Source organism: Syngnathus acus, chromosome 10 (genome assembly GCF_901709675.1).
Source record: "Syngnathus acus chromosome 10, fSynAcu1.2, whole genome shotgun sequence".
Lineage (NCBI taxonomy): Eukaryota > Metazoa > Chordata > Actinopteri > Syngnathiformes > Syngnathidae > Syngnathus > Syngnathus acus.
Window position 1 is genome coordinate 16,834,666 of NC_051095.1, and position 21,967 is coordinate 16,856,632.

A 21,967-nucleotide genomic window follows, 5' to 3' on the forward strand; every position below is an offset into this window, starting at 1 on the left:
ACCCAAAGAAGTAAAGTAAAAATGTGGTTTTACACCTGCATTCATTTGCCGCACATTTTCGACAGAAAAGAAAGATTCAAAGAGGGATTAAAATTTGTAATTTCTTGAACACATTTATTTTGGCAATACCTTGGGACCGAGGGAACAGACAGAGGTGCTTTGGGTCTGCACCTCTGATCATTTCGAACATTCTTCCAGCCCCTGCACTAATTGCATAAATGTCCTACCTGTCTCTTCCTCAAGTCCCGGTGTCACTCCTCAGCCCCAGTACTTAGGTCAAATGCCATTAATCACTTAATAAAGCTTAACTGTCATGTCTCAGCAGAGGGCAGTCAGTGTACTGAGTATTAAACGACAGGGTATGAATGCTTAAAATGGATGAAATAAAAAACATCAACTTTCCAGCCTTTGAAATGGTCCAAATTGTAACTTTTTTTTGTTTATTTTTGCTACGGTTGAATACTGTTGGTAGCCCTAAAAATTACCTTACTCGTACCTTGAGGTTGTTACATAACATAATTCCCTCCTTGTTTAGTTTGACAGTTAACTCCACTCAACTCCACTGGATCTCAAGGCATCACTGTATGTTTTTAATTCAAGGGAAGGACTCGACACCTGCTGATTGAACACTTTTTTTTTTTCCTTTCACATCTGTGTCATTGTGTTACATTCTCATGGGTGAGGAAATGAACGGTACATCGTTAGCACCAGAAAGAAAGACACACTGTTTATAGAGGTTCTAAACAAAACATTTGCACTGGCTCACTTAGTAGCCTATAAATTTCAAACATCACAAACAACTTGAGCAATAGCAGTTTCTGCTGGACTTACTGTAGCTTGGATGACATTGAGATAGATCTCTAAACTCTAGAGTAATTAATGAGCCCACTGTGCACGGAGGGGGAGGAGTTGACGAACAAGGGCTGAGAAAAAGAAGGAGGGGTGCAAATGAGAAAGCTGTGTTTATAATTAGACCCATACAGAATACAGCCGGTCCTCCGGGACTGGCCAGTCCTACAGGAACTCTTCCACACACCGGTTACCGTTAACAAGTGCTTGCAAGAAGAGACGACGAAATAATGTGCTAGGAATAAAATGAAAGGAAAATCATGCATATTATGATGGCAGGGGAAATGATTATCAAGAACATCCAAGATCATGAAGTTCTTATTTAGTCTGAATGAGTTGTCGATATCTTACCATTTTGAACAGGAATTAGGGAATTTCAAACTGAATTAACCTTTTTATATACAATTCGAGGGCTTCTTTGACGAGTCCGAATTTAATCAAGCATGGATATTTAACGACTAAAACATTTTATTTTCCTGATAAGAATAGAGGAATAATAATTTGACAATTTGTTAAGAAGCAATACGCTTACATTTTTTTAATTTATGAAAAGCAATACTATATTTTAGCACCAAAATTATTGATTCCGTTAAAGAGCTACTATTTGGCAAGCGTAGTAACGATTCCCCCAAAAACGTTTCACCAGTGAGGTAAAATTAATTGAGTGCAGCTTGGGCATAAACCTTACACAAGGTCAGTCTAATACAGTTTGATAAACACACAGTTCCAGGTGGTTAAATGGGTGTAAAAGCTTGTACGACTTCTTATACGTGTGACAAATGGACCTGAACATCCATCTGGCAGGCAGAGGGAAGTGTGTCTGAGGCTCAGGGACCATCACCTTGAAAATCAAGGTGTCATGGAGCGCTTTGTAAAGGTGTGACTGTGAACTGAAGCTGCAATACTGAGAGTGTTGATCTCTTTCTCCAGCAGTGTGACTAAATTGGATCTCACTACCATTTTGACTGCACAGTGCTACTATAAGTTTAACAACTGCCACAAAGATATATTTTTTGTTTTCACTGCTCATTTAAACTTTGGTGTTCTTTGGACAAGATATTTGGAACAGTTTTTTTAATCTAATAAGGTTCAATATAATACAAATGTGGTCTTCACAGAGACACTGACGCATTTTGATTGACGCTGTCATCACAATATACACAGTGTTTCTAATTCTAATTTCTAGTTTTTGGGATGCGGAATATGTAGAGCCACACAGGATGCCATTCAGGCTAAAACCCTCACTTGTAGTGGAAACCAAACAAGGTGGATATACTGTACAGAACATTTGAAACAAAAATCAATGAATGGGATAAGAGCAAGGGAGAAGTAGCAAAAGTGTGAAATGTGTCTTTGCAGCTTGACGTGACTTGTTTTGAGCTGATGCAACAGCTCGCCAGAGGGGCAGCGTGCATAACGGATAACACATTGTGCATTCACACAAATATGGCACCTTAATTGTCACACATACACAAAAAAGTTTGTGAGCCCTTGCCCTCTGGATATGAAAGTAGACAGCAGTAAGGCAATTGCACTGCAAGGATGGAAAGCAGCGTGAAGCAAATCCCCACAGGAGCAGAGGGCAGTTGCCGTGGCAACAAGGCCTCTGGTGACGACAAACTGATCAGTGGGTGGACAGTAAAATACCCTGGGTGATTCCTCAACAATGGTTATTTCATTTGTGTTTTTAAGAACAATAAACTGGAGTAGGATCATAATAAATAGCCGGGCTAACTTCTAGCACCTTACCGGGGTGAATGGGTTTGTGTACCCAAAGTTTCTAAGAAATAAGATGTCAGGGCTTTTATGGTCTTGGTAGAGTGAGCCAGGGCAAACTGCTCCAAGGTGCCTGGAGGTGGAACACAGCCCAAAGACACAAGGTGCATTCCCATAGGCTCAATACCTGTGGGAGGGGCCAAGGGGGCAGGTGTTATGTAGAGCTGGGTGGTGGCCAAAGCTGCACAAGCTGGCTTTAATGTAGAAGACAAGGAAGTCATGAAAAACCTACAGGAACATCAAATGCTTATTTGTGGCACTTTATGTGGTGGCAAGTGTGTGCTGACTCCCAACTAACATGAATTTGATTGTGATTGGTTAATTCTGACCATTGTCACCTCCCAGTTAGGGGGTGGACACTTGTGGAATCACATTATCCCAATTTTTAGTTTAAAAATTATGTATCTTGGTCTCTTTGGTTACAGTGTATCACAAAACACGACATTTTAACTGTGGGTCATTTGCAGTTTGGTCTTTGTTATTCATTCTCCAAATGTAATCTTAGGCCGGACCACACAGGATACCACCCGTTGATAAAATACTCATATTTCAACCTCTCTCCATTTCCGCTTTTGGGTCGTCTTTGTGTCATGCGAGCACAGTGACGTTAGGCCTTGCAGATAACTGATTGCTAATTTGCTGCCACTGAGACACACCAAGCACACCAGGAAACCCGTGAGTGCTTGAACATTGCATAAGCAGATATACAATATGGCCATCAGCCATTAACTTCAATTAAAGATGACACACCCACCCTTAATGCCCGTCTTCTCCGTTTCGCTCTGATAAAAGCCCACCAAACCATTCTTCGGAGCATCAAGTGGCACACTACTTGAAAACAAAGTACGCAAAAAGATGTATTGATCTTCGTATGCTCAAAACAACCACTTTACAAAGAGATCCACAGTATGTCTAAATGACGGTTTAAATGCTCTTTCGACAAGCAAACGGAAATTCTCCTTTGAAGCCTGTTACCATCAGCAGCATCATAGAGCTGCTTTTTGACCAAAGCAAAATAATCCCTGAAAGTTTAAAGAAAGATCAGATAGAAGATGTGACCATTTTCAAATATTCTTCTAAAAGTAACCTGATACTGTAATGATATAGCAAAATAATACCAGAAGCTGTTTAACTAACTAACTAACTGACTGACTGACTGACTGACTGACTGACAAACCAACAAACTAAACCATCGGCAAGAAGGAGCATTTTTGTGTCGGATATCCTTTAACATCAACAGCAGTCATTCTAAATTATGAGATAAGATATTCCTTTATTTGTATCACTGACATTTTGAAGATTGCTTTCAGAGGGAAGGGAGATGGGCAGGAAGTCTTACCAAGTATTGATTCAATCTAGTTGATTTCAGCATTGTAGATAACAAACATTAAGTACTTCAGAGATTGTTACAGTCCTCCTACTGCCAATTTTGTCCCTCTAGAGCCAGCAAGTGGACCAAAACAAATTAGAGCATGCATGTAATACTATATGAGCCAAACTACAAAGCTTTACAATTGTCCGGTAAAAAAACAAAAAAGACCTTGGAGTCTTTGTAGCTCACTGCCTTTCGCAAGCAAGTCTTAAACAAAGAGAGTATTTCAGAGGAGGGGGCCGCAAGGCATGTGACACTTAATTTTTTTTACCCATTGTCACACTGAGATGTACGATTTTTAACCTCATGACCACTACAACTCCCATCATTGTCTTTCGCCCTCTCTCCTGAAATTGTGCGCTCCGAGCTATATGTTAAAATTAATAGAATCATCTCTTTGAAAAGGAGAAATGATCTCGGAGTGTGATCATTGTCTGGAAATTGCACCCGCAAGAAACAGATATTTATATATAGTCTCAAGACCTTAAAGTCACTGTTGGGGCCAGATCTAGAAGACTCTTGTGGGTACATACCAACATGAAGCACATTAGATTTCACAAGATACGTATATAAGCCTTGAGAACAATGGGCAGGAAGTATTTGGTTTCCTCCCATTTTTGTGTTTCATGACAACGCACTACAGATGTAGAGGTGAAAAAAGAACCAATGAGAGCAGTCTTGCCTTGACGAGCTGTCAAATGTAGGATCACTAAAGCTGTGCTGTTAAGACCCACAGCAGCACTGTTCCACTTGCCGCTCTGCCATCAACTGTTTGTACACCCTGTCAAAAAGATGGAGAGAGACAGCAAGCAAGAGAGATGGATAAGCTCGAGGCAGTTCTTGCAAGAGGCCAAATGGGCTGGAAACACAAGAGGAGAACGGATGGAGTGGGCCTGGAAACACAAGAGGAGAACGGATGGAGTGAAAAGGCAGAGAGCACTGCGAGGAGGAAGCTGGTGGAATGTGAAGTGACAGTCGTCGACAAGTGGCAAGGGGAGGGGGGGGGCATTGAAGAGGGATGGCTGATTACATGCATGTTATCAGCCATGATGTATGACGGCAACACCTGAGCGACCTTCATCTGCTTAAGATCAGGGAACATTTCAACACTGCCCTCTGTAGGCCAAATATATTGATGCTACAAAAAATACCCACTAGTGATTTACTGCTCTCTAGTGGACACAAGTGTTCACTCCTGAAAATCGACTGAAAGTTTACTTCATTTATATGAACCCATAGCTTGAAAAGAAAACGCTGCACTTATCATTTTGATTGAATTAGAACTGTCTGCAAATGAGCAGGCAATTTAATTTGAGCATCGCCGGTTTATTTTAAGGCCTTATTAGTTTTCCATCACTTGCTCATTATCGTATTTGGCGAGAGCAGCACATATATCATGTCTGCTGGAAGCTGAGGATTAATCTGTGAATGTGTATATTCGCATTCTTTCCACAGTTTCCACATACAAAAACCCAATCAACTGAAAGGGGCAATCCCAAGCAACTTTCTATATTTTTGCATTCCAAATTGCTTTTGCAATTATGATAACTTTGGATTAGATATTTGGATATTTTATAAACGGACAATAGTTTGGGTTTCAACTTTGTATAATGTGCAAATGTCTTCTCTCCTAAACTGTAATTTCCTGTATCCACATTTGCTGCTAAAATGATGCAAATTCCATCATTTTCTCAGGAATGAAACAGATATTTTAATTACGGAAGAAAAATTTAACCTTGGTTCTGAATCTTGAAATTTCCCAAACACAAAAATGTTATGGAGTATCAGATTTTATCTACACCATTAATCACTTTAATTCTGAACAGTCACATCCCCAGATATTAAAGGGTGTGTACACTTGTGCAACCACATTATCTCATCGTTTACTTTTACAGGTTACACAGTAGGTCGCCAAACTGTTGGAAAAAAGTTTTCAAATCATTTATGTTAGTTGCTGCAGACTTTTTGCCCGTTTGAAACCACCTTCAAACTATTCAGCTCATTTCGGACATCTTGGGAACTGTTTATGACATTCCTCAAATGGCTAATTTCTTTTACAATACAATGTCCAAATGACACTTTTACATCCTCCAATTACATTTTGAGCAATTCAAAGAAGTCACACCGTGAGGCTCACGTTATTCATTTTAACGATTCAATTAATTCCACAGCTTTTATCATCAGTTCATCAGTATTCGTAAGTAACTGTTTTATAAATGACATACTTTCATTTACTTGGCTTTGTACGTATTGACCCAATCAACAAAAACGTAGCTTTGAACATCCTACACTAAGTATTCATATGCAATCTAACAAGATGAACATTTTCCATTTCTACTTGTACTTACAGTTGTTGTTCTTATTTTGTAGTGGTCTGGAAACGTTACTATTTTTATTGCCTCATATATTGACACAAGAGGGGCTAATGAAAAAGAAACCTTTCTCAGTAGTGCTATTGTTACAAACGACCGTACGTCTTAATAAAACATTCTGATGTTTGCATGTAATTTAAGTTATGATATTTTGTGTTTTGAATTTGGTATATACAGTAGGCCTACTTTTGAGAAGAAGAAAAAAACGCCACTGAACTTACAGTATATCATTGCCGTTGGGTTGTGATACATTTTATATTTATTTTCTTTGAACCATAAATCAAACTTCTTAAAAACAAGTAAAAAAAAAAGTCTAAATGAAGTCTCTGAGGCAAATGGTAATAATAACTTTTATAAAGCAACAAAATAGCCCTTTTCAACCTGTGTTTGAAAAACAAAAAATACAAAATGTTTGTCTCTCTGGAGAATAACAATTAGCCACTGCATAGGGTCACATTTCAACACAGAACTCTAATTGAAATGTTTTACTCAGAGTATCTTTAGAAAGACATGGCAACCTTTCTGAATGTGTCAAATCATTATTTCCACAACAATGTTGAAAGCTGTACAATAGTTTTGCTTTTTCTGTCTTTTTTAATCAAGCACAGCAGTGTGGTGATTTCAAGCCAACTTGACTAAAGAGTTCTAAGATGGCATTCAGCGTTACAAGCGATCATTAAGCTTACTGACAAAAGGTCATCTTTCAAACATAGCAATCGATGTTACTTTGAGGTGACATCACTAAAGTAAAAGGACATTCAGTGAGTGTGTAAAAGCAGAATTTGAGGCTAAACATTCAGAAGCTGAAATACCTAACGGATGTCAGAAATGATTGTCACTGTCTTTGCCTGCATCACTGTTCATTACATCTTCTGTCTTTGAGCTCTGTAAAAAAAAAAAAAAATACATGTAACATAACACTGACATCATGGAGGTATTAAGAAACATGTTCAAAATACTTTATGATCTAATGTTGTCCAGTGTATTGTTTTTGTAAATTGCTATCAAATATAAAACAGTATTGGATATAATAATATAAAGAGCTACAGTACCAATCAAATATTTTCCCTTCAACAAGAGTAACTATTTATAAATTATTATTACTGTGTGAAGGCCTTCACCTTGAATAACATATGTTATTGCTATTCCAGGCGGCTCGGTGGCGCACTGGGTTAGCACGTCCGCCTCACAGTTAGGAGGGTGCGGGTTCGATTCCACCTCCGGCCCTCCCTGTGTGGAGTTTGCATGTTCTCCCCGGGCCCGCGTGGGTTTCCTCCGGGCACTCCGGTTTCCTCCCACATCCCAAAAACATGCGAGTGCAAATGGTTGTTTGTCTCTGTGTGCCCTGCGATCGGCTGGCAACCAGTTCAGGGTGTCCCCCGCCTACTGCCCGTTGACGGCTGGGATAGGCTCCAGCACTCCCGCGACCCCCGTGGGGACTAAGCGGTTCAGAAAATGGATGGATGGATCGCTATTCCACCCACTTTTTTGACGCTTAACTACTTCCACATAATTCATCCGATTCACCTCATTCCACTTTTTGCTTATTCGAAATATTCACACCAAGCATGCGTGTATTTTTTTCCATTCCAAATATTTACCGTTTTCGAGAAATTTCGATCCAAAATTTCACCATTCATTCTTTATGGCACAATCAACATTTCTCATTTTTTTTCACATCATTCATCCAATTCACCTTCTTTTACTTTACACATATTCCAGATATTCATGTCATTAGGGCTTCAAATGTTTTTCCTTGCACAAATTTACCGTTTTTGCAAAATTAACTATATATTCATGTATTTATAAAAATTTAGGGGTCGTTGTACAAGAGCAAGCAGCATTTTATAGCTGTCTTTTGGCCATATTTTCAAGAGCGTGATATGAATTGATATTCAGAGTCCTCTAGGCGAGTACATCACAGTAAGCCATTAATGTTGCATTAGTAGCTTTAGCTTTCCTCACCAATCTTCTGTGCGGATTTTCTTTTCTAAGGCCAGTTTGATTTTGTTCTAAGATGAGGTACACTTAGAAACAAAATACGACTACGGAAACTAGAGAGCTACGTGATTAGAATGGTAGGGCTGAACCAGGTAAAAAGCTCCATGGAAAACAGCAGTTTGAACAGCCAGTTAGGCCACAAGGGTCAATTCTGAGCTGTTATGGTCATGTCTTGAATTTCTGCCCATAGCAGTGAAGGCTGCAAATGTATGAATTCCTTGCAGCAAGAAGAAAAGAATTTATTTACTGCAATGTTTTTGGTTGTATTGATTTCAAACAGAAATATTGTGGTGAGTCCCCCCATGAAATCATGAACGCAATCAAAGGGTTTTGGAACCTTGATGAAAAGGAACACCTGTTATTCTGCTTCTTCATGTCTACCTTGGACTTGAAGAAGAGGCCGATGACGCCTTTGGAGCGTCTGTCTGCTGTTCGGTCCGAGGGGATGCAGAGGGACATGGACTTGCTGTCTCTCCTGGCTCGCGTGGTCTCCACCTCTTCGGACCCACCCACCACCGCCAGTGATAATCCTACATTATGAGCGCAATCAGCTAAGTTACACCAATACTACGTTACGAAAAAAAACTAGTCAAGTGTGGATTGTTTTGTAGTTTACCTGTAATGGTAGGCAGGGACCTGGAATTGGTGCCGCTCAGAGATACGTTCCCATTATTCGGCTCTGACAAGTTGGTGTCACTATGGAACTCCTGCTTCTTGGACAGCTGGGGGCGGGTGACAGAGATCATCATGACCCATCCACACACATGCACAGAACTCTAACAGTAAGAAGCAATGCTCACCCGTTTGCAGTCCAGAGTGTTTGTTTGCTCTTTCTCCTCCGTGATGAAGATCATGCTACTCCTCTTCCTCTTCTTCTTAGACTTTCTCAGTTTCACCTCAGAGTCACCCACGGTCACAAGATCGCCATCTTGCCCGCTGGTGCTGAGGCTGCCGCTGGAGCGAGGCAGTGTGCTGCTCAAGAATGGCTCAGGGGGGAAGTCCCTGCAAAGAGGAGAAAGAAGGTCCGGGTGTCATTCACTTAGATCCCAAAAAGCAGGCACTTAAATGAATGTTTTGCTCATAATGCCAAGACAGTTAGTGCGTGTGCGCTTGTATGGTGCCAGTATTTTTGTTACTCAGCCAGTGTTCCTGGGTCTGGTGGACTCATTACAAATTTTGGGTTCTTAAGTTTGTGCTTGTTTTTGCATGCACAAACCACATCAGTCCCTCACAGTTTATACTCCCTATTTTTTTCTGATAATATTACATGAACTACCTGTCGACAGTGAGTTTGGTTGGTGTTGCACATTCAGAGCCTTGCAGTGAGGAAATGGAGATTATGGAATGACGAACAGATCGCAGCATGGAGCAAGGTCGAGTAGACTTTCTGTCATCCAAGTCCAACTGGAAAAACAGTGAGGCAGAATTACGTAACACTTGTCATCTTATGATCACGTGGATACTTGTATACCTTGGACTGGTCGTCAGCCAATCACAGGGCAGAGTCAGTGCATTTGTGATGAACTTTTCGAGATACGAACCGTAGCCTTGCGATGTTTTTGCATCTACTTACGAACCAATTTTCGACTTCCGAACCAACTGAACAGAATTTTTATTAGCTTTGGGGTTCTTACCAACTCTCTCACGCCATACTCCTTCTCCACTTTCTTTTTCAGCTGTTTGAAACATTCTTCCATGCGCTCGTGAAAGGGACGCAAGTCATCTGTGACTCTCTTCCCGTGGAGAGCAATGCCTCCACCCAGCAACGGAATCTACAAACAGATTCAACAGTGTAGGAAGTTAAAACTGATTGTGACAAGGCAGCAAATAGATCTGGGCTACATCTGGGCTAGAGCTTTCAAAATTTGTTAGGGTTCTGTACATTCAAAGCGACAACAATTTTTACAAGTTTTACAAATGTTTTAACTTGTTTAAGGATGTGAAATGTAATTTTGTCAGGTAGGCTACCTGCCATGCAATGAGGTCCTTAAGACGCAGTAATTTCTCTTCATCATCTGGGTGCTGCTGATTGTACTCGTCTGTAAAGAAAGCCTGGCAGCAAAACAAGCCAAACACAATTATAGAAAGGTTGAATGTTTCATAAGCGATTACGATATAATAAAACATAAGTACTACAAGTACATAGCATATATATCGACACTGTTCAAATGTCAGGAAATTGTGGTTTAATAAAACATTTCGACCAAGATAAAGTACCCTCAACACCATTAATGTGACCTATACCCTAAAAGTGTAGTTGAATGGAAAAAAAAATCTTTTAGACAGGGTACTAGAAGATTTTTTAATATTTTTTTAATATGGTTTAATCAGAGGCACTTTCAATTAAAGTAGATGTGTGCTGACTCCCATGTGACATAATTTTTAATGTGATTGTTTAATCCTGAACAGTGACGTTTTCAGTTAGGAGAGAGTGTGCACATTTTTACATAATTATGGCCAGCCTCACACAGTTCCACAACCCGTGATTGGGCAGCTAAGCTACTAGATCTCGATCTACTAGTCCAGCTATATACATACTCTGGTGTCGCTGGGTTGTTAATTAGTGGTGACTTCATGCATGTGCCACTCATTTTCAATCTGGTTGTGTGTTCCTACTCAGGTCTACGTCAGCAGTACAAAGGATATTTTAATCACCTTTTCATATTTGGCAAAGCCACCCATGACTGCTGGGTCCACGATACCATTGAGAAGCATTGAGAGAGGGTTGATGGGAAGGCTCCAGTCTGCCTGGTACTGGTTGATCAGAGCCAGAATTTTCTCATTGGTGGACTCCATGGTTTCAATGGCATTCTCCAAAGGAGACAAGGTTGTCTGAAGACGCAGTGGCCCAGGCATAGAGGGATGAAAGATGTAAAAGACACAAATAATAAAAAGAGATTGAGCCTGATGTAGGGTTTTGAGGAATACAATTATACAAAAAAAAAAACAAGAGGTAGTCAATTCTTATCATCCTTACATGTTTCATGTCAGTAGCCTCGAACCAACACAGGATACCGGGCAACTTGTACACAGTGGTAAAGGTCGTACGCTCGATCCACATAGACTTTAGAAGAAGAGAAATTATATGAGATTTGTAAGGCCAAGCAGTGTTGAAAAAAAATCACATACCCAACAGTGGACAGATTCTAATATTACATGGACTGGGAGGGCACCATTTCATACTTGATGGCAACGACATTCACTCCTCTATGGTCATAAAAGTCTACTCACAGCAAACTCATTGTTTGGGTCCACTGGTCCTTTCCTCACAGGTCTGGAATAATGAAAACGTTGCACGTAGTTGGACTTGTAGAAGCTAGACGGAGTCAAACAAAGGTCAGTGTCATTGAAATTCCAAACTCTCTTGCAGTTTTTGTCTCACTGCACACTTGTGCCTCTTCAAACAGCACTGACTTGATGATCTGGTCCGGGACTGGTTTATTCTTCAGACGAGGAGGGATTTCAAGGACAGGCTGGACAGTGAAACACTGGATATCTGTACCAATTCACTGAGCATTTAAATATTACATAATTGGAAATACAATGGAACTGCCTAAGTCCAATGCCACCGATATTGTGCAAGTTGAAATTCTAAAATCAGTAATTGAACTGCTTTCTCATATGGTCAATTTCATATTTTTTTCCCATAAATTGGTAATACTGGTAAAATTGGTCGTATGTCCCCATGGCATTTATTTTTTCTCCCATCAGTATTCAATTTCAAATGTTAAAATGAACTTGAAAACAAACCATCGAACTTTCACGGACACTTGATCCGTCAGGGAATTGTCGTAAAAGTCTGCTTCTGCCTCACTCCCTGGGAGCCGTACAACGTTGCCTCAAGCTTAAACTTCTGAGAGTTGTTTGTGTGTCTAGACAATAATTATAATGGTGGAATAATTAAATCAGGTATATTTGAGTAAGGCTGTTAACAATGGATAGCTGTCATGCTTTGGTGCAAACAAAAAGATTATTTTCTGATTATTACAATACTCAGCCATCACGTTGTTTTATGTATTGCATCAATCAAAGTAGTATCAGCAATAATACCAACTTGAATGAAACAATAAGGTTTTTGATAAGTCAAGCAAGAAGGATGTTTTTTTTTTTAAATCCCCAGAATTAGTGATTGTGGAAACGCAAGGAATGGGCCTAACAGTGACGAAACAGGACATTGCATTAATAATTGAGGTGCCAAATATTTATGTACATTGATTTATTCTGTCACAAGGATACACTGGAGAGAAGAGTTGCGGATGTCGTCCCCAGGCATGGTGGTGGTATTGAGGCGCACGGCACTGGGGAATTGGCTCATCAGTTGGTTTTGGAAGTCCTCTCTGCGCTCATACTCCTTACCTCGGTGAATGAACACCTTGTTCTGTTGGACAATATACGGCTGTAAAAATTCTTATAACTTGCATTTGCTCAGAAATACAATTGTTTTTTTTAACCACCTTAATTTAGCTCTAGCGCTTTTTCATACATTTACATTCTACCCTGCTCTTGTAAAAGCTGAAATTGATTTTTCTGAAAATTCCTTGGCACAGCAGATTCATTGTAATTGTAAAAAGTTAGGGCACCATTTTCTACTTTCTTAAGCTCCTCTGTGTATTATTGCGTTATATAGTTCAATTTGTTGAGAATATCAAAGTTTCACTTTACAAATGGGGGAACTATACAACATGAAACACACCCTGAGGAATGGAGGGTATCCCTGCCCATAGTAGCCCACTGCAAAGTAGTCTGGTTTGGGCCTCAGAATCTTCATGATGTTCTCATAGAACTTTGCTTGTTTCTCCTGCAGAAAGGAAAAGATAAATGCATCCTTCATTGCGTCCATGCACAAGGCTTGAATGGGCGTTCCCCCTTCCCCACATGTTATCTGCTCTCAAAGCTGCACTCAGCAGAATACAGGGAATTAGGTGAAAATAAAGTGCAAACCTTACAAGGTTATTTCTATAACCAAATAAATTCACTGAGAGAGCAACTGCAGGAGTCCTGTAAGGCAATGAGATTGTTTTCCCCTCCAATGGTGAGAATAAGAGTAGTCTAACCAAAGAAGGATAGATCATAAGAGTACTAGCCTAAAGGGAAATTAAATAACGGCATGAGGGGCATTAACTTAAAAATCGGGGGGTTATGAAATGTTCAGTAATGTCAGTGAATACGTATATTGTAACTACATATGCCTTTTTTTTTCTGAAGAGCAAAATTAGCTTTAATCTTTAAATACACAAGCGGTAGACTTATCAGTACTCTTTCTTTCAATTCAGAGCACTCTACTCGATCTGACGATTTGTTGATTGAGGCACACGTTACCAGTCTCTTGCCGAGTAGCTCGTAGTCAAAGATCTCGTTCTCGTACTGATCAGCAAGTTCCTTGCACAGAGTGATGGCCTCTTCCCACATCTAAACACACACACACACACACACACACGCACACACGTGCGTGCGTGCGTGCACGCACGCTTGTCAAAAGAAATAAAAAAAGACAGCAGTGTCCTTCATTACACCATCTGCTGACAAACAGCCACCGTCTGGCCTCCAGGTCATGTATTTTATGGAAATCTCTGTGACAAATGAAGGAACTCAATCACTGTTTGAGGGAACATAAAGGACTCAGTGGAGATAGAAAATGAAAGTGCCACCAAGACATGAAAAATTGGCTATAAAATGTCTCATCATAATTTTGCCACTAGTGTGGTGCATTTTTAACTTTCTAGAAAATACAATTCAACTGGATGGAAAGACCACTTTCACAACTATTGATTTGAGGGAATGGAAGGACATCTATGAACATAACCACTTTAAAGAAAACTACATCGTACAAATGTGTTATGGCACAATTCAGACCTTGCCCATGTCAAAATAGTCGATGATGGTGTCCGAGAGCGTTTCTTTGAGCTGTCGCTGGGTTTGAGAGCCACGGAACTCAAAGTGGCTACACAAATCATCTGACCACTGAAGGAGAAAACACAAACAGAGGACATGTCCCTTTCTTTTTACAATAGAATATAGGTATATATTTTTAAAACATATTGATATCGTTCTATCAAAAGCAAAAATGTCATTTAGCCCAGTTATGTTTCCAGTGATATAAAAAGTTGTTTATAAAGGTCACAGGCCCCACTTTAGACAGAACTGCATAAAGGAATGCATTGTGCTCTAACGAATGACAAATGTCATTCAGGAAATTATATCATCAAATTATAATCATAAATCATTGTTTGAGTCCTGAAAATTACTCCAAAAAGAAGTAGAAGAAAACACACGACTGCACTTTTCAAATGAGCTCTTTGCAACTCAGTCCGTAAGAACTGCTAGTCTGCTACCAGAATATCCAAAACATTTGCTACCTTCCCTGCATGTGAGTGACTTGCAATGTAGCCTTAATAGCCAAAGTCGTGCCATAAACTGATCTTTGCGTTTTATCATACAGAGGCCAGACCAGCTATGTGACAAGCGTTTATCCATGCCTATATAACGGTCTCACTCAAGGCGGGCAGACATGTGATTAGAGAGCAAGACCGGCTATAAACTCAATTCCACTTTATGTGTTCATGTGTTCTGGCTACCTTGAGGAGGCGTGAATGCAGCAGCAATGTGTAAGCCGCCTCAGTGTAGTTTTCACCCTCCAGGTGAAGGTCTCGCAGCTTGTAAAGATACCTGAACACACAAACATCACCGAGCGGGCGCGTGCACACGCACGCACACACACGCACACACACGTACACACGCGCTCGTGTGCACGCACACACACTCACGCGCACACACACACACGAACACACACACGCGAAGAGGTTATACGCAAACAATATGTGAGTCATGCATCATTCCACTAGATGACACTGTTGGACAACCCGATGTATTCATCACATGTCTGTCAATTGTGGGGCACGCAGACGTCAGAGAGACGCAAAAAAATTACAATTATATTAATGGTTGGTGATTGTGAACTTTATTCGAGAAGTAATAAAGTAATTGAATGTGTGTGTGGGGGGGGGGACATTAGTCCCTGAAAATGTTTGGCATTGTAAAGAAGAAGAAGATACACAACTTTTGTTCTTCCACGATTTAGGTGCAGGTGTACCTACTGCTATGTCTTGTAAGTGTACATTCCATAAAAAAAAAAAATCTTAATATAATCTCCATTTGAAAGAAAAAAAAACAGGCCATGCAGATGGCAAGCAATGATGCAGATAATCCACTAGGGACTGGGTGTCATATTCACAAATACACTTTGATTGGGTGTACAGCATAAATGGTCATCAGAAATACACAATGGGACCTGACAAAATGCATAATCTCCTCTTGTGAGCCAGTCTTCCATTTCCCACCCACTAGGCCTTTCTTTCTCATACCACTCTCCCTCAGTCAGACCAAGTGCTGATCCAGTGGATTGTGACATTAATTCAGTGGGACATGTATAATCCCTTGTGAGATTATGGAGCCTCACACACTTATTTGCACACGCAAACACACACATATCCTCACTGAACTCAAAGGCAACATATGTCGGCTGTAGCATGGACATACCTGATATACATTCCTTCACGATTGATGTCCTTGTAAAAGTTCTGTAAGAGCAAACCAATAATGGTTAGTGACAATGTGCCTCAAACCATTGCATACATTGTTTTAAGAAGAATAGGTTGCATTTAATTGTGTGCGTGTGTGTGTGCGTGTGTGTGTGCGTGCGTGCGTGCGTGCGTGCGTGCGTGCGTGCCCTAATATGTTGGTCCATATATTGTTTTCCATGATCATTTGAAGTGTCACATACATTCTCAGGTTATTAATGTTGAATGACTTCAACAGAAAGCAGGAGACTAGTGATGCAACCCTTTAGCAATATGAACCTTCCGACAGGAATCCTCAATGTGGAGTCACCAGCCAGTTCATTACAGGATCTGTTCAACTGAATTTACAAATAAACCCTATGGTGGTTGTTTGTAGTGACGTATAAATGGACAGGTCCCACTCCCGTTGCAGACTAATTTACTAAAATATTAGAAAAATCTATATGCACTGTAGGGCGACGCCATTGCAAACCAATGATCATAAACTTATCACAAGATGCACAACAACCGCAATTTTTCTTTTCTTTCGAATATTTTATCTACTGTATATGTAGACTTATAATAAGTACTGAAACTGGCTGCATTTTACAGTATAATTCTATTATTTTAATGCAGGCAGCTCTTTTGGTGTCTCTCCAGCTCTTAGGTATTACATAAAATAAATATTAGTCGACTTTTCAATAAATGAATGAATGAATGAATGAACAAATGAATGAATATTAGTAGGAACAGCCATGTTTTAGCTGTCTAGATGTTTCGTTGAGCTGTATTAAAAGACTTTGGCGGTTAGGCCTCCTTTTGTGTACCACTGGCAGCAAAATGAGCTGCAGAGTATTATGCTCCCGCCATCATGATTGACGAACAATATTGTGTTCTTGGGCTTGAAAGCATCACCCTGACTCCAACAAAAGCATATCTGGTGGCTAAATAGTTCAATTGCTGTCTTGTTGGAACATAGAAAAAATATCCAGAAGGCATTTAGCTTCTCCAGCTGCAAATTACAGCCAAGCTTGAAGCTATTTCGAAAGACAAACTACCAGCTCTAGGCAATCGTGATCACTAACAAGTTAATGCGGCTTGGCCTCGTCAAATTAAACAAGAATAAATTCTAGAACCTTAAAACACAATCAAAGATTTAGGTGAAAGTAAGCTTATCAAATTTAAGGCTGCGTTTCATCCAGCATACATTAGAGAAAATTCAAACTTATGAACTCAATTATTTTTCATGAATAGTGTTGGCCAATTTCAGTTTAAACCCAATAAAACTACAGTGTGGCCCCTGCTAAATATCAGCAATGGCTTTGGCGGTGGACAGGTGTCTATGAATCCATTGTATGCCCTGGGTGATTAAACATTTAGTATCTTTGTAAAAGGGTATCTTTTTAACCCACCACTTATTTTGGATCTCGTTAGATTCTGTGGGAGTATCCAATAACACCCGAGTGTAAACACACAGTCACTGAGGGGCAAAGGTTGGTCTATTGTGAGTTTTTCCACTATTTTCTCTTCCTTGCAAAGGTCAGACACAATATCGATGCGGAATAGTATCAGTGGGCTCGTATCCCGCCGGAGAATGCCCATCTACACGAAGGTCATGTGCTCCATGGTGCCTCATAGCCAAGTGAGTCAAGCTCTCATTAAATGATGATGCACCAAAGTGGAGGCTGTAGACAAAATCTAACCAACACTACTGTGACGTCAGCAGGTGAGTGCCTGGGGAGGCCACTAGCATAACATGAGGATACAGCTGGGCGTGACTTCGTGGTCATGTTAGTTTGCAACCGCATCTGCATGCATTTTTGCATTGGCATTTCTTTTTTAAAGCCAACATTTAATTAACAATCATAATTCAAATTTAACCTTTTTACTACTTGTTTGCAAATCCTTTGCAGTCAATTATAGCCTGAAGTTGCATAGACATGATGCATAGACATCACAGAGTTCATCCATGGTGATGCTCTGCCAGGCCCTCACTGCAACCTTCTTCCTAATTGTTGTTGGGACATTTTCCTTCTGCTTGGCAAATTAAACTTGGATCACAAGGCACCAATGTACCAGAATATGTCAGGAAATGCCTTGGACACCCCTGTTCTATTATATACTGTACTATACTGCCTTATGGCATGTCCAAGGTTTGAAATGACTTTTGGACGTCCTGAGCACAGATATGCATTTCCAAGCTGGACCAAACTGTCAAGTTATTGAAGACCACAGAACAACCCCGCCAGCAAACATTTGATGAAAGGGACTTACGAGGAGATTGACCGTGCAGCTCATGCGATTGTTGCGGCTGTCATCCCTCATCACGGTGCGGTAGTCCAGCAGACGGATGAGGAGTCCTTTCACCAAGGCGACAAAATGCTGCACTTGAGGCCTCAAAGTGGTGTTTGCTGCAGAACAGTCCAACAGTCTGCCAAGAGAATTGCCAAAACTTTGTTATTTCCTTAAATATGAGCAAAAAAACAACAAGATTTTCAGCTTTTTGATAAGCTGGTGGGGCCACACACACACACACACACACACACACACACAAAAAAAACCACTGGACTTTAAGGTACCTGTTTGGAACTTTTCTAGGTCGAAAAGGTAATACCCCAAAAGTACAATGATGCAGTTTTTAAAACAATATAAAAAAAAAACCTTGTGGACAAAAGTATTGGAACTATGGCATTACACAAATAGGAAGAGAACATTGAAGAAAATGGAAGCAGTTGCCCCGCAAGAAATTTTGTGATGCCAATGGCCAATGATGGTTTTAAAATTTATAGTGTATTTTTAGAAGGGTCTTTTGTGCATAGTACAAAATGTGCAACAAGTGCAACAATTCAATCCCTAAGCCATTTAATGGCGTAAGAGGAGAATCACAATACATTTGTCAAATTTTTTTTTTCATTGCGGCTGTAACTAGTCCTACATGGTTTCCAGTAGTTGCATGTATCGCTCATCTCCGCCTCCACCCTCCACCTCGTGGTCCAACTTTAGAATGATCTCGTTCTCAAACTGCAGATGAAGCAAGACAAAAGAACGATTAGAAAAAAGACAGCAGGAGTATAAACTACTGCATATATATGGGAATTAATTATCTATGTAGAATGAAGGTGTCTGTTTTACTTTTATGCACAGTGTCAAAGAAAATCGATGACACAGTGCAGCCCACGTGCGTCCGTAAACCCGAAGGCATTTGTACGTGTCATTTTTATATGCACTTGATTAAAGACACTTGCTGTGCAATGTGCATGCACCTTGTTGAAATTCCCACAGTGTGCATATTCACACGTGATCATGTCAAAGAAAATAGGAATGGTCGCCCTCCTCAACTCCTCCTCTGGGATCAAAGTCATCTCGAGGATAGGACCCACCATGCCAGGGATGAAACAGATCTTATGGGTGCCTGCAGGAAATGAAAAGGGCACAAAGTTAATTCTCGGCCCAGCAGGATAGATGTACTCACCACTATTCCAGTATACCGCTTTAACATCAGCTCTGATCAATCAAACAAGAAACAATGTTGCCACAGTTCCCTTAAAAAAACTTGGTTACTTTACTGATTACTTGATTTTATGAGTTACATCCAGCAGATACAGACAACTCTGATTAACATGAAAACTACATCCTGCTTGATTTAGGATTGTATAGTGTTATTTTACGATGATGTATTTTATTACTTGATACCATGCCATACAGCCCAGTATATGTTGTAATCGAATGATAGCATGTAGGACTTTCTTACCCAATTTGAACCAAATGTCTCGAATCGCAAAGCCAATGAGTCGTCTCATGTCTCCATATCTGAAATAAAGAGCCAGTCAACCGTTCCAATCTCAAAACTTATTTTCTACAATAGAAAAAAAAAAGAACATCCTGCTGCTAAAAGTAACTCTGCGCTAAACTGCCTTAACATGAACCTAATTGAATTATCTTTCCACACGCGGTCCAACTCGGGCGCAGCAGTATAAACAGTGATGCAGATCCTGAAATATATGTGCTTCATTAGAGCGAAGGGAGAAGGTGTGTGAGTGATGTGGCCTTTCTCTCACTTGGCGAGAATCTTGTTCCTCTTTGTTGGCGAGAAATGTTGTAGCTGCAGAGATTCCTGAGTAATGAATGCAACAGCCAGGTGGAAGTAGTTATTCCACAACTAGACAGTGGAAAAAAAGAGGAGCTATGACGCACATTGACGTAAAAAGCAGCATGGACAAATCCTCCAATGACATTGCTTACACAGCTATACTCACCTGTACTTCAAAATCATCATTGCTGAGAAACATTTTGTTCATTGTGTCAGCATAAGTATTGATGGCCCTCAGGAACACCCTAAATCACAACAAATATAGCCACATATGCAGCATAATGAATCAGCACAAGCTTGTCTGTCATTGGGATTGATCACGCCATAAAGAAGTTGCTTTAAAACCTGCTGTAGCTTTTTAACTACACCTTGCCATTTGAATTCAATTGAAAGATTTACTATAAAAAGAAGAATACCTGTTCTGAACCATGATCATGGCCATCCAGTCAGAGGGGTACACATGCTTGCCGATCAGGTCTTTAAAAAGTAAGAAAGACTCCATCAGAAAGTCCTGGATTGAAGAGAACAAGGTGTTCTTATCGAAAGTGTACTCGATTATTGTACGCGCATGCATGGACACTTACCACTAGATCTGATGTCTTAGTGAAGGTTTCTATGTATGTAGAGTAATGACGGTCATTCATTTGACTTAGGATAGCTGTCATGCAGGCCACCACCCGGGACTATTCAGGTCATTTTTATGTAGAGAAGACAAGGAGAGAGAGAGAGAGAGAGAGACCAGCGGTTACCTATCAGTTGTGTGCAGCTGCTCCTCAATTGAGTGCTACACATCAAACGACCACAACAAAAAGGCTGACCCGCAAAAAACAGAGACATATTGTGTCTTTTTTCTCAAGTAATATCCAAATGTCAGTGTCATATATTTCAGCTTAAAGGAACAATTTTGAGAACTTGTCACTGTAAGTGAGCTGACAAGACGCTAGTAAAGGTTTTAGCCCACCACTGGCTTTGTTGACATAATTACCTTGTTCCACAGTCAACACTTTGACATCATGGACAGCAAATATAGGTCAGAGAAAGATTCATACAATAAAAGAGGTTTCTACTTAACCTTTTGAGAGATGTGCCTACTTGTCAAGGAAGAACACATTCATTTATGAGATTTGGGTAAAGGATGGGCTGCATACAAATATATTTATCAGATTTCTCTCTGCCTAAAATTTTTAAAACTATGCTTCGCTTTCGTTCCACTTCACAAATATGACCTCCAGAAAGAGTGTGCTACGGAAAATGGATCACAACTCTCTGAAAACTACTACTATAGAAAACAACAAACTTAAGCACAAATTAATTCACTGAAAAAGTCAGCCTGCATCGAGGAGGACCTTCACAAGGGCAAAAAACAAACCAGCAATGAACTGGGAGAACACGAACACACAATAATATGAAGGTAAAAACAGAACAGAGTTTATGAATATGGGAACCCGATCCATACCATAATACACTTTCATTCAATTCTGTGCAAAAAAAAAACACAGACAAGGTTACTAACGACGTTGTGACTTGCCTCCCCCTGACCAATCAGTTTACTCTCCATTAGAAAAACCAGAAACACAGGACAACAGTAGGAGGACTTTCATCGTGTTATCGAGCAAAATGGTTCAGTCCGCATCGTTATTGACTAATGTCGGAGTGCCAGCCATTTCTTTATGGGAATGGTCAAACTTGAGGTCTGCATTCTTCTTTTCACTTGGGCGGTTTTTAAATTTAAGTGGGACCATTTACAATGAATGCAAAAGAATGGCACTTAATACAGAAATAACTTCAAGGTCAACTGAAGGGAAACGCACCTGCATATTTAATGAAGACTGTTTAAGTACTTTTCCCTCACAAAGATAAGATATGTGCACTTCTAATAACAACACTCTCTCATACAGGTAAATAAGATTACCATCAAATAAACTGATGGTTGGATTTCAGAGTACAAATA

The 21,967-nt window shown here is 40.1% G+C and overlaps 1 protein-coding gene across 1 annotated transcript in view; it reads right to left on the reverse strand.

The window, feature by feature from the left end:
- Nucleotides 1-6,703: 6,703 nt before the first annotated feature.
- LOC119128704 (dedicator of cytokinesis protein 2-like) overlaps nt 6,704-21,967 on the reverse strand; it is an 88,490-nt gene continuing 73,226 nt past the window's right edge. Inside the window, exons 27-51 of the mRNA XM_037261397.1 lie at nt 20,601-20,699; nt 20,433-20,527; nt 20,183-20,261; nt 19,985-20,085; nt 19,678-19,736; nt 19,190-19,338; nt 18,862-18,947; nt 18,201-18,357; nt 15,907-15,947; nt 14,946-15,036; nt 14,224-14,331; nt 13,690-13,779; nt 13,064-13,168; nt 12,607-12,748; nt 11,785-11,866; nt 11,602-11,686; nt 11,348-11,434; nt 11,026-11,202; nt 10,339-10,422; nt 10,005-10,142; nt 9,647-9,774; nt 9,171-9,372; nt 8,987-9,092; nt 8,752-8,900; nt 6,704-7,254 (exon numbers count right to left, since the gene is read on the reverse strand). Of these exons, the coding sequence (XP_037117292.1) occupies nt 7,192-7,254; nt 8,752-8,900; nt 8,987-9,092; nt 9,171-9,372; nt 9,647-9,774; nt 10,005-10,142; nt 10,339-10,422; nt 11,026-11,202; nt 11,348-11,434; nt 11,602-11,686; nt 11,785-11,866; nt 12,607-12,748; nt 13,064-13,168; nt 13,690-13,779; nt 14,224-14,331; nt 14,946-15,036; nt 15,907-15,947; nt 18,201-18,357; nt 18,862-18,947; nt 19,190-19,338; nt 19,678-19,736; nt 19,985-20,085; nt 20,183-20,261; nt 20,433-20,527; nt 20,601-20,699 (2,703 nt within the window). The 3' untranslated portion in view covers nt 6,704-7,191. The remainder of the gene's footprint in view (nt 7,255-8,751; nt 8,901-8,986; nt 9,093-9,170; nt 9,373-9,646; nt 9,775-10,004; nt 10,143-10,338; nt 10,423-11,025; nt 11,203-11,347; nt 11,435-11,601; nt 11,687-11,784; nt 11,867-12,606; nt 12,749-13,063; nt 13,169-13,689; nt 13,780-14,223; nt 14,332-14,945; nt 15,037-15,906; nt 15,948-18,200; nt 18,358-18,861; nt 18,948-19,189; nt 19,339-19,677; nt 19,737-19,984; nt 20,086-20,182; nt 20,262-20,432; nt 20,528-20,600; nt 20,700-21,967) is intronic.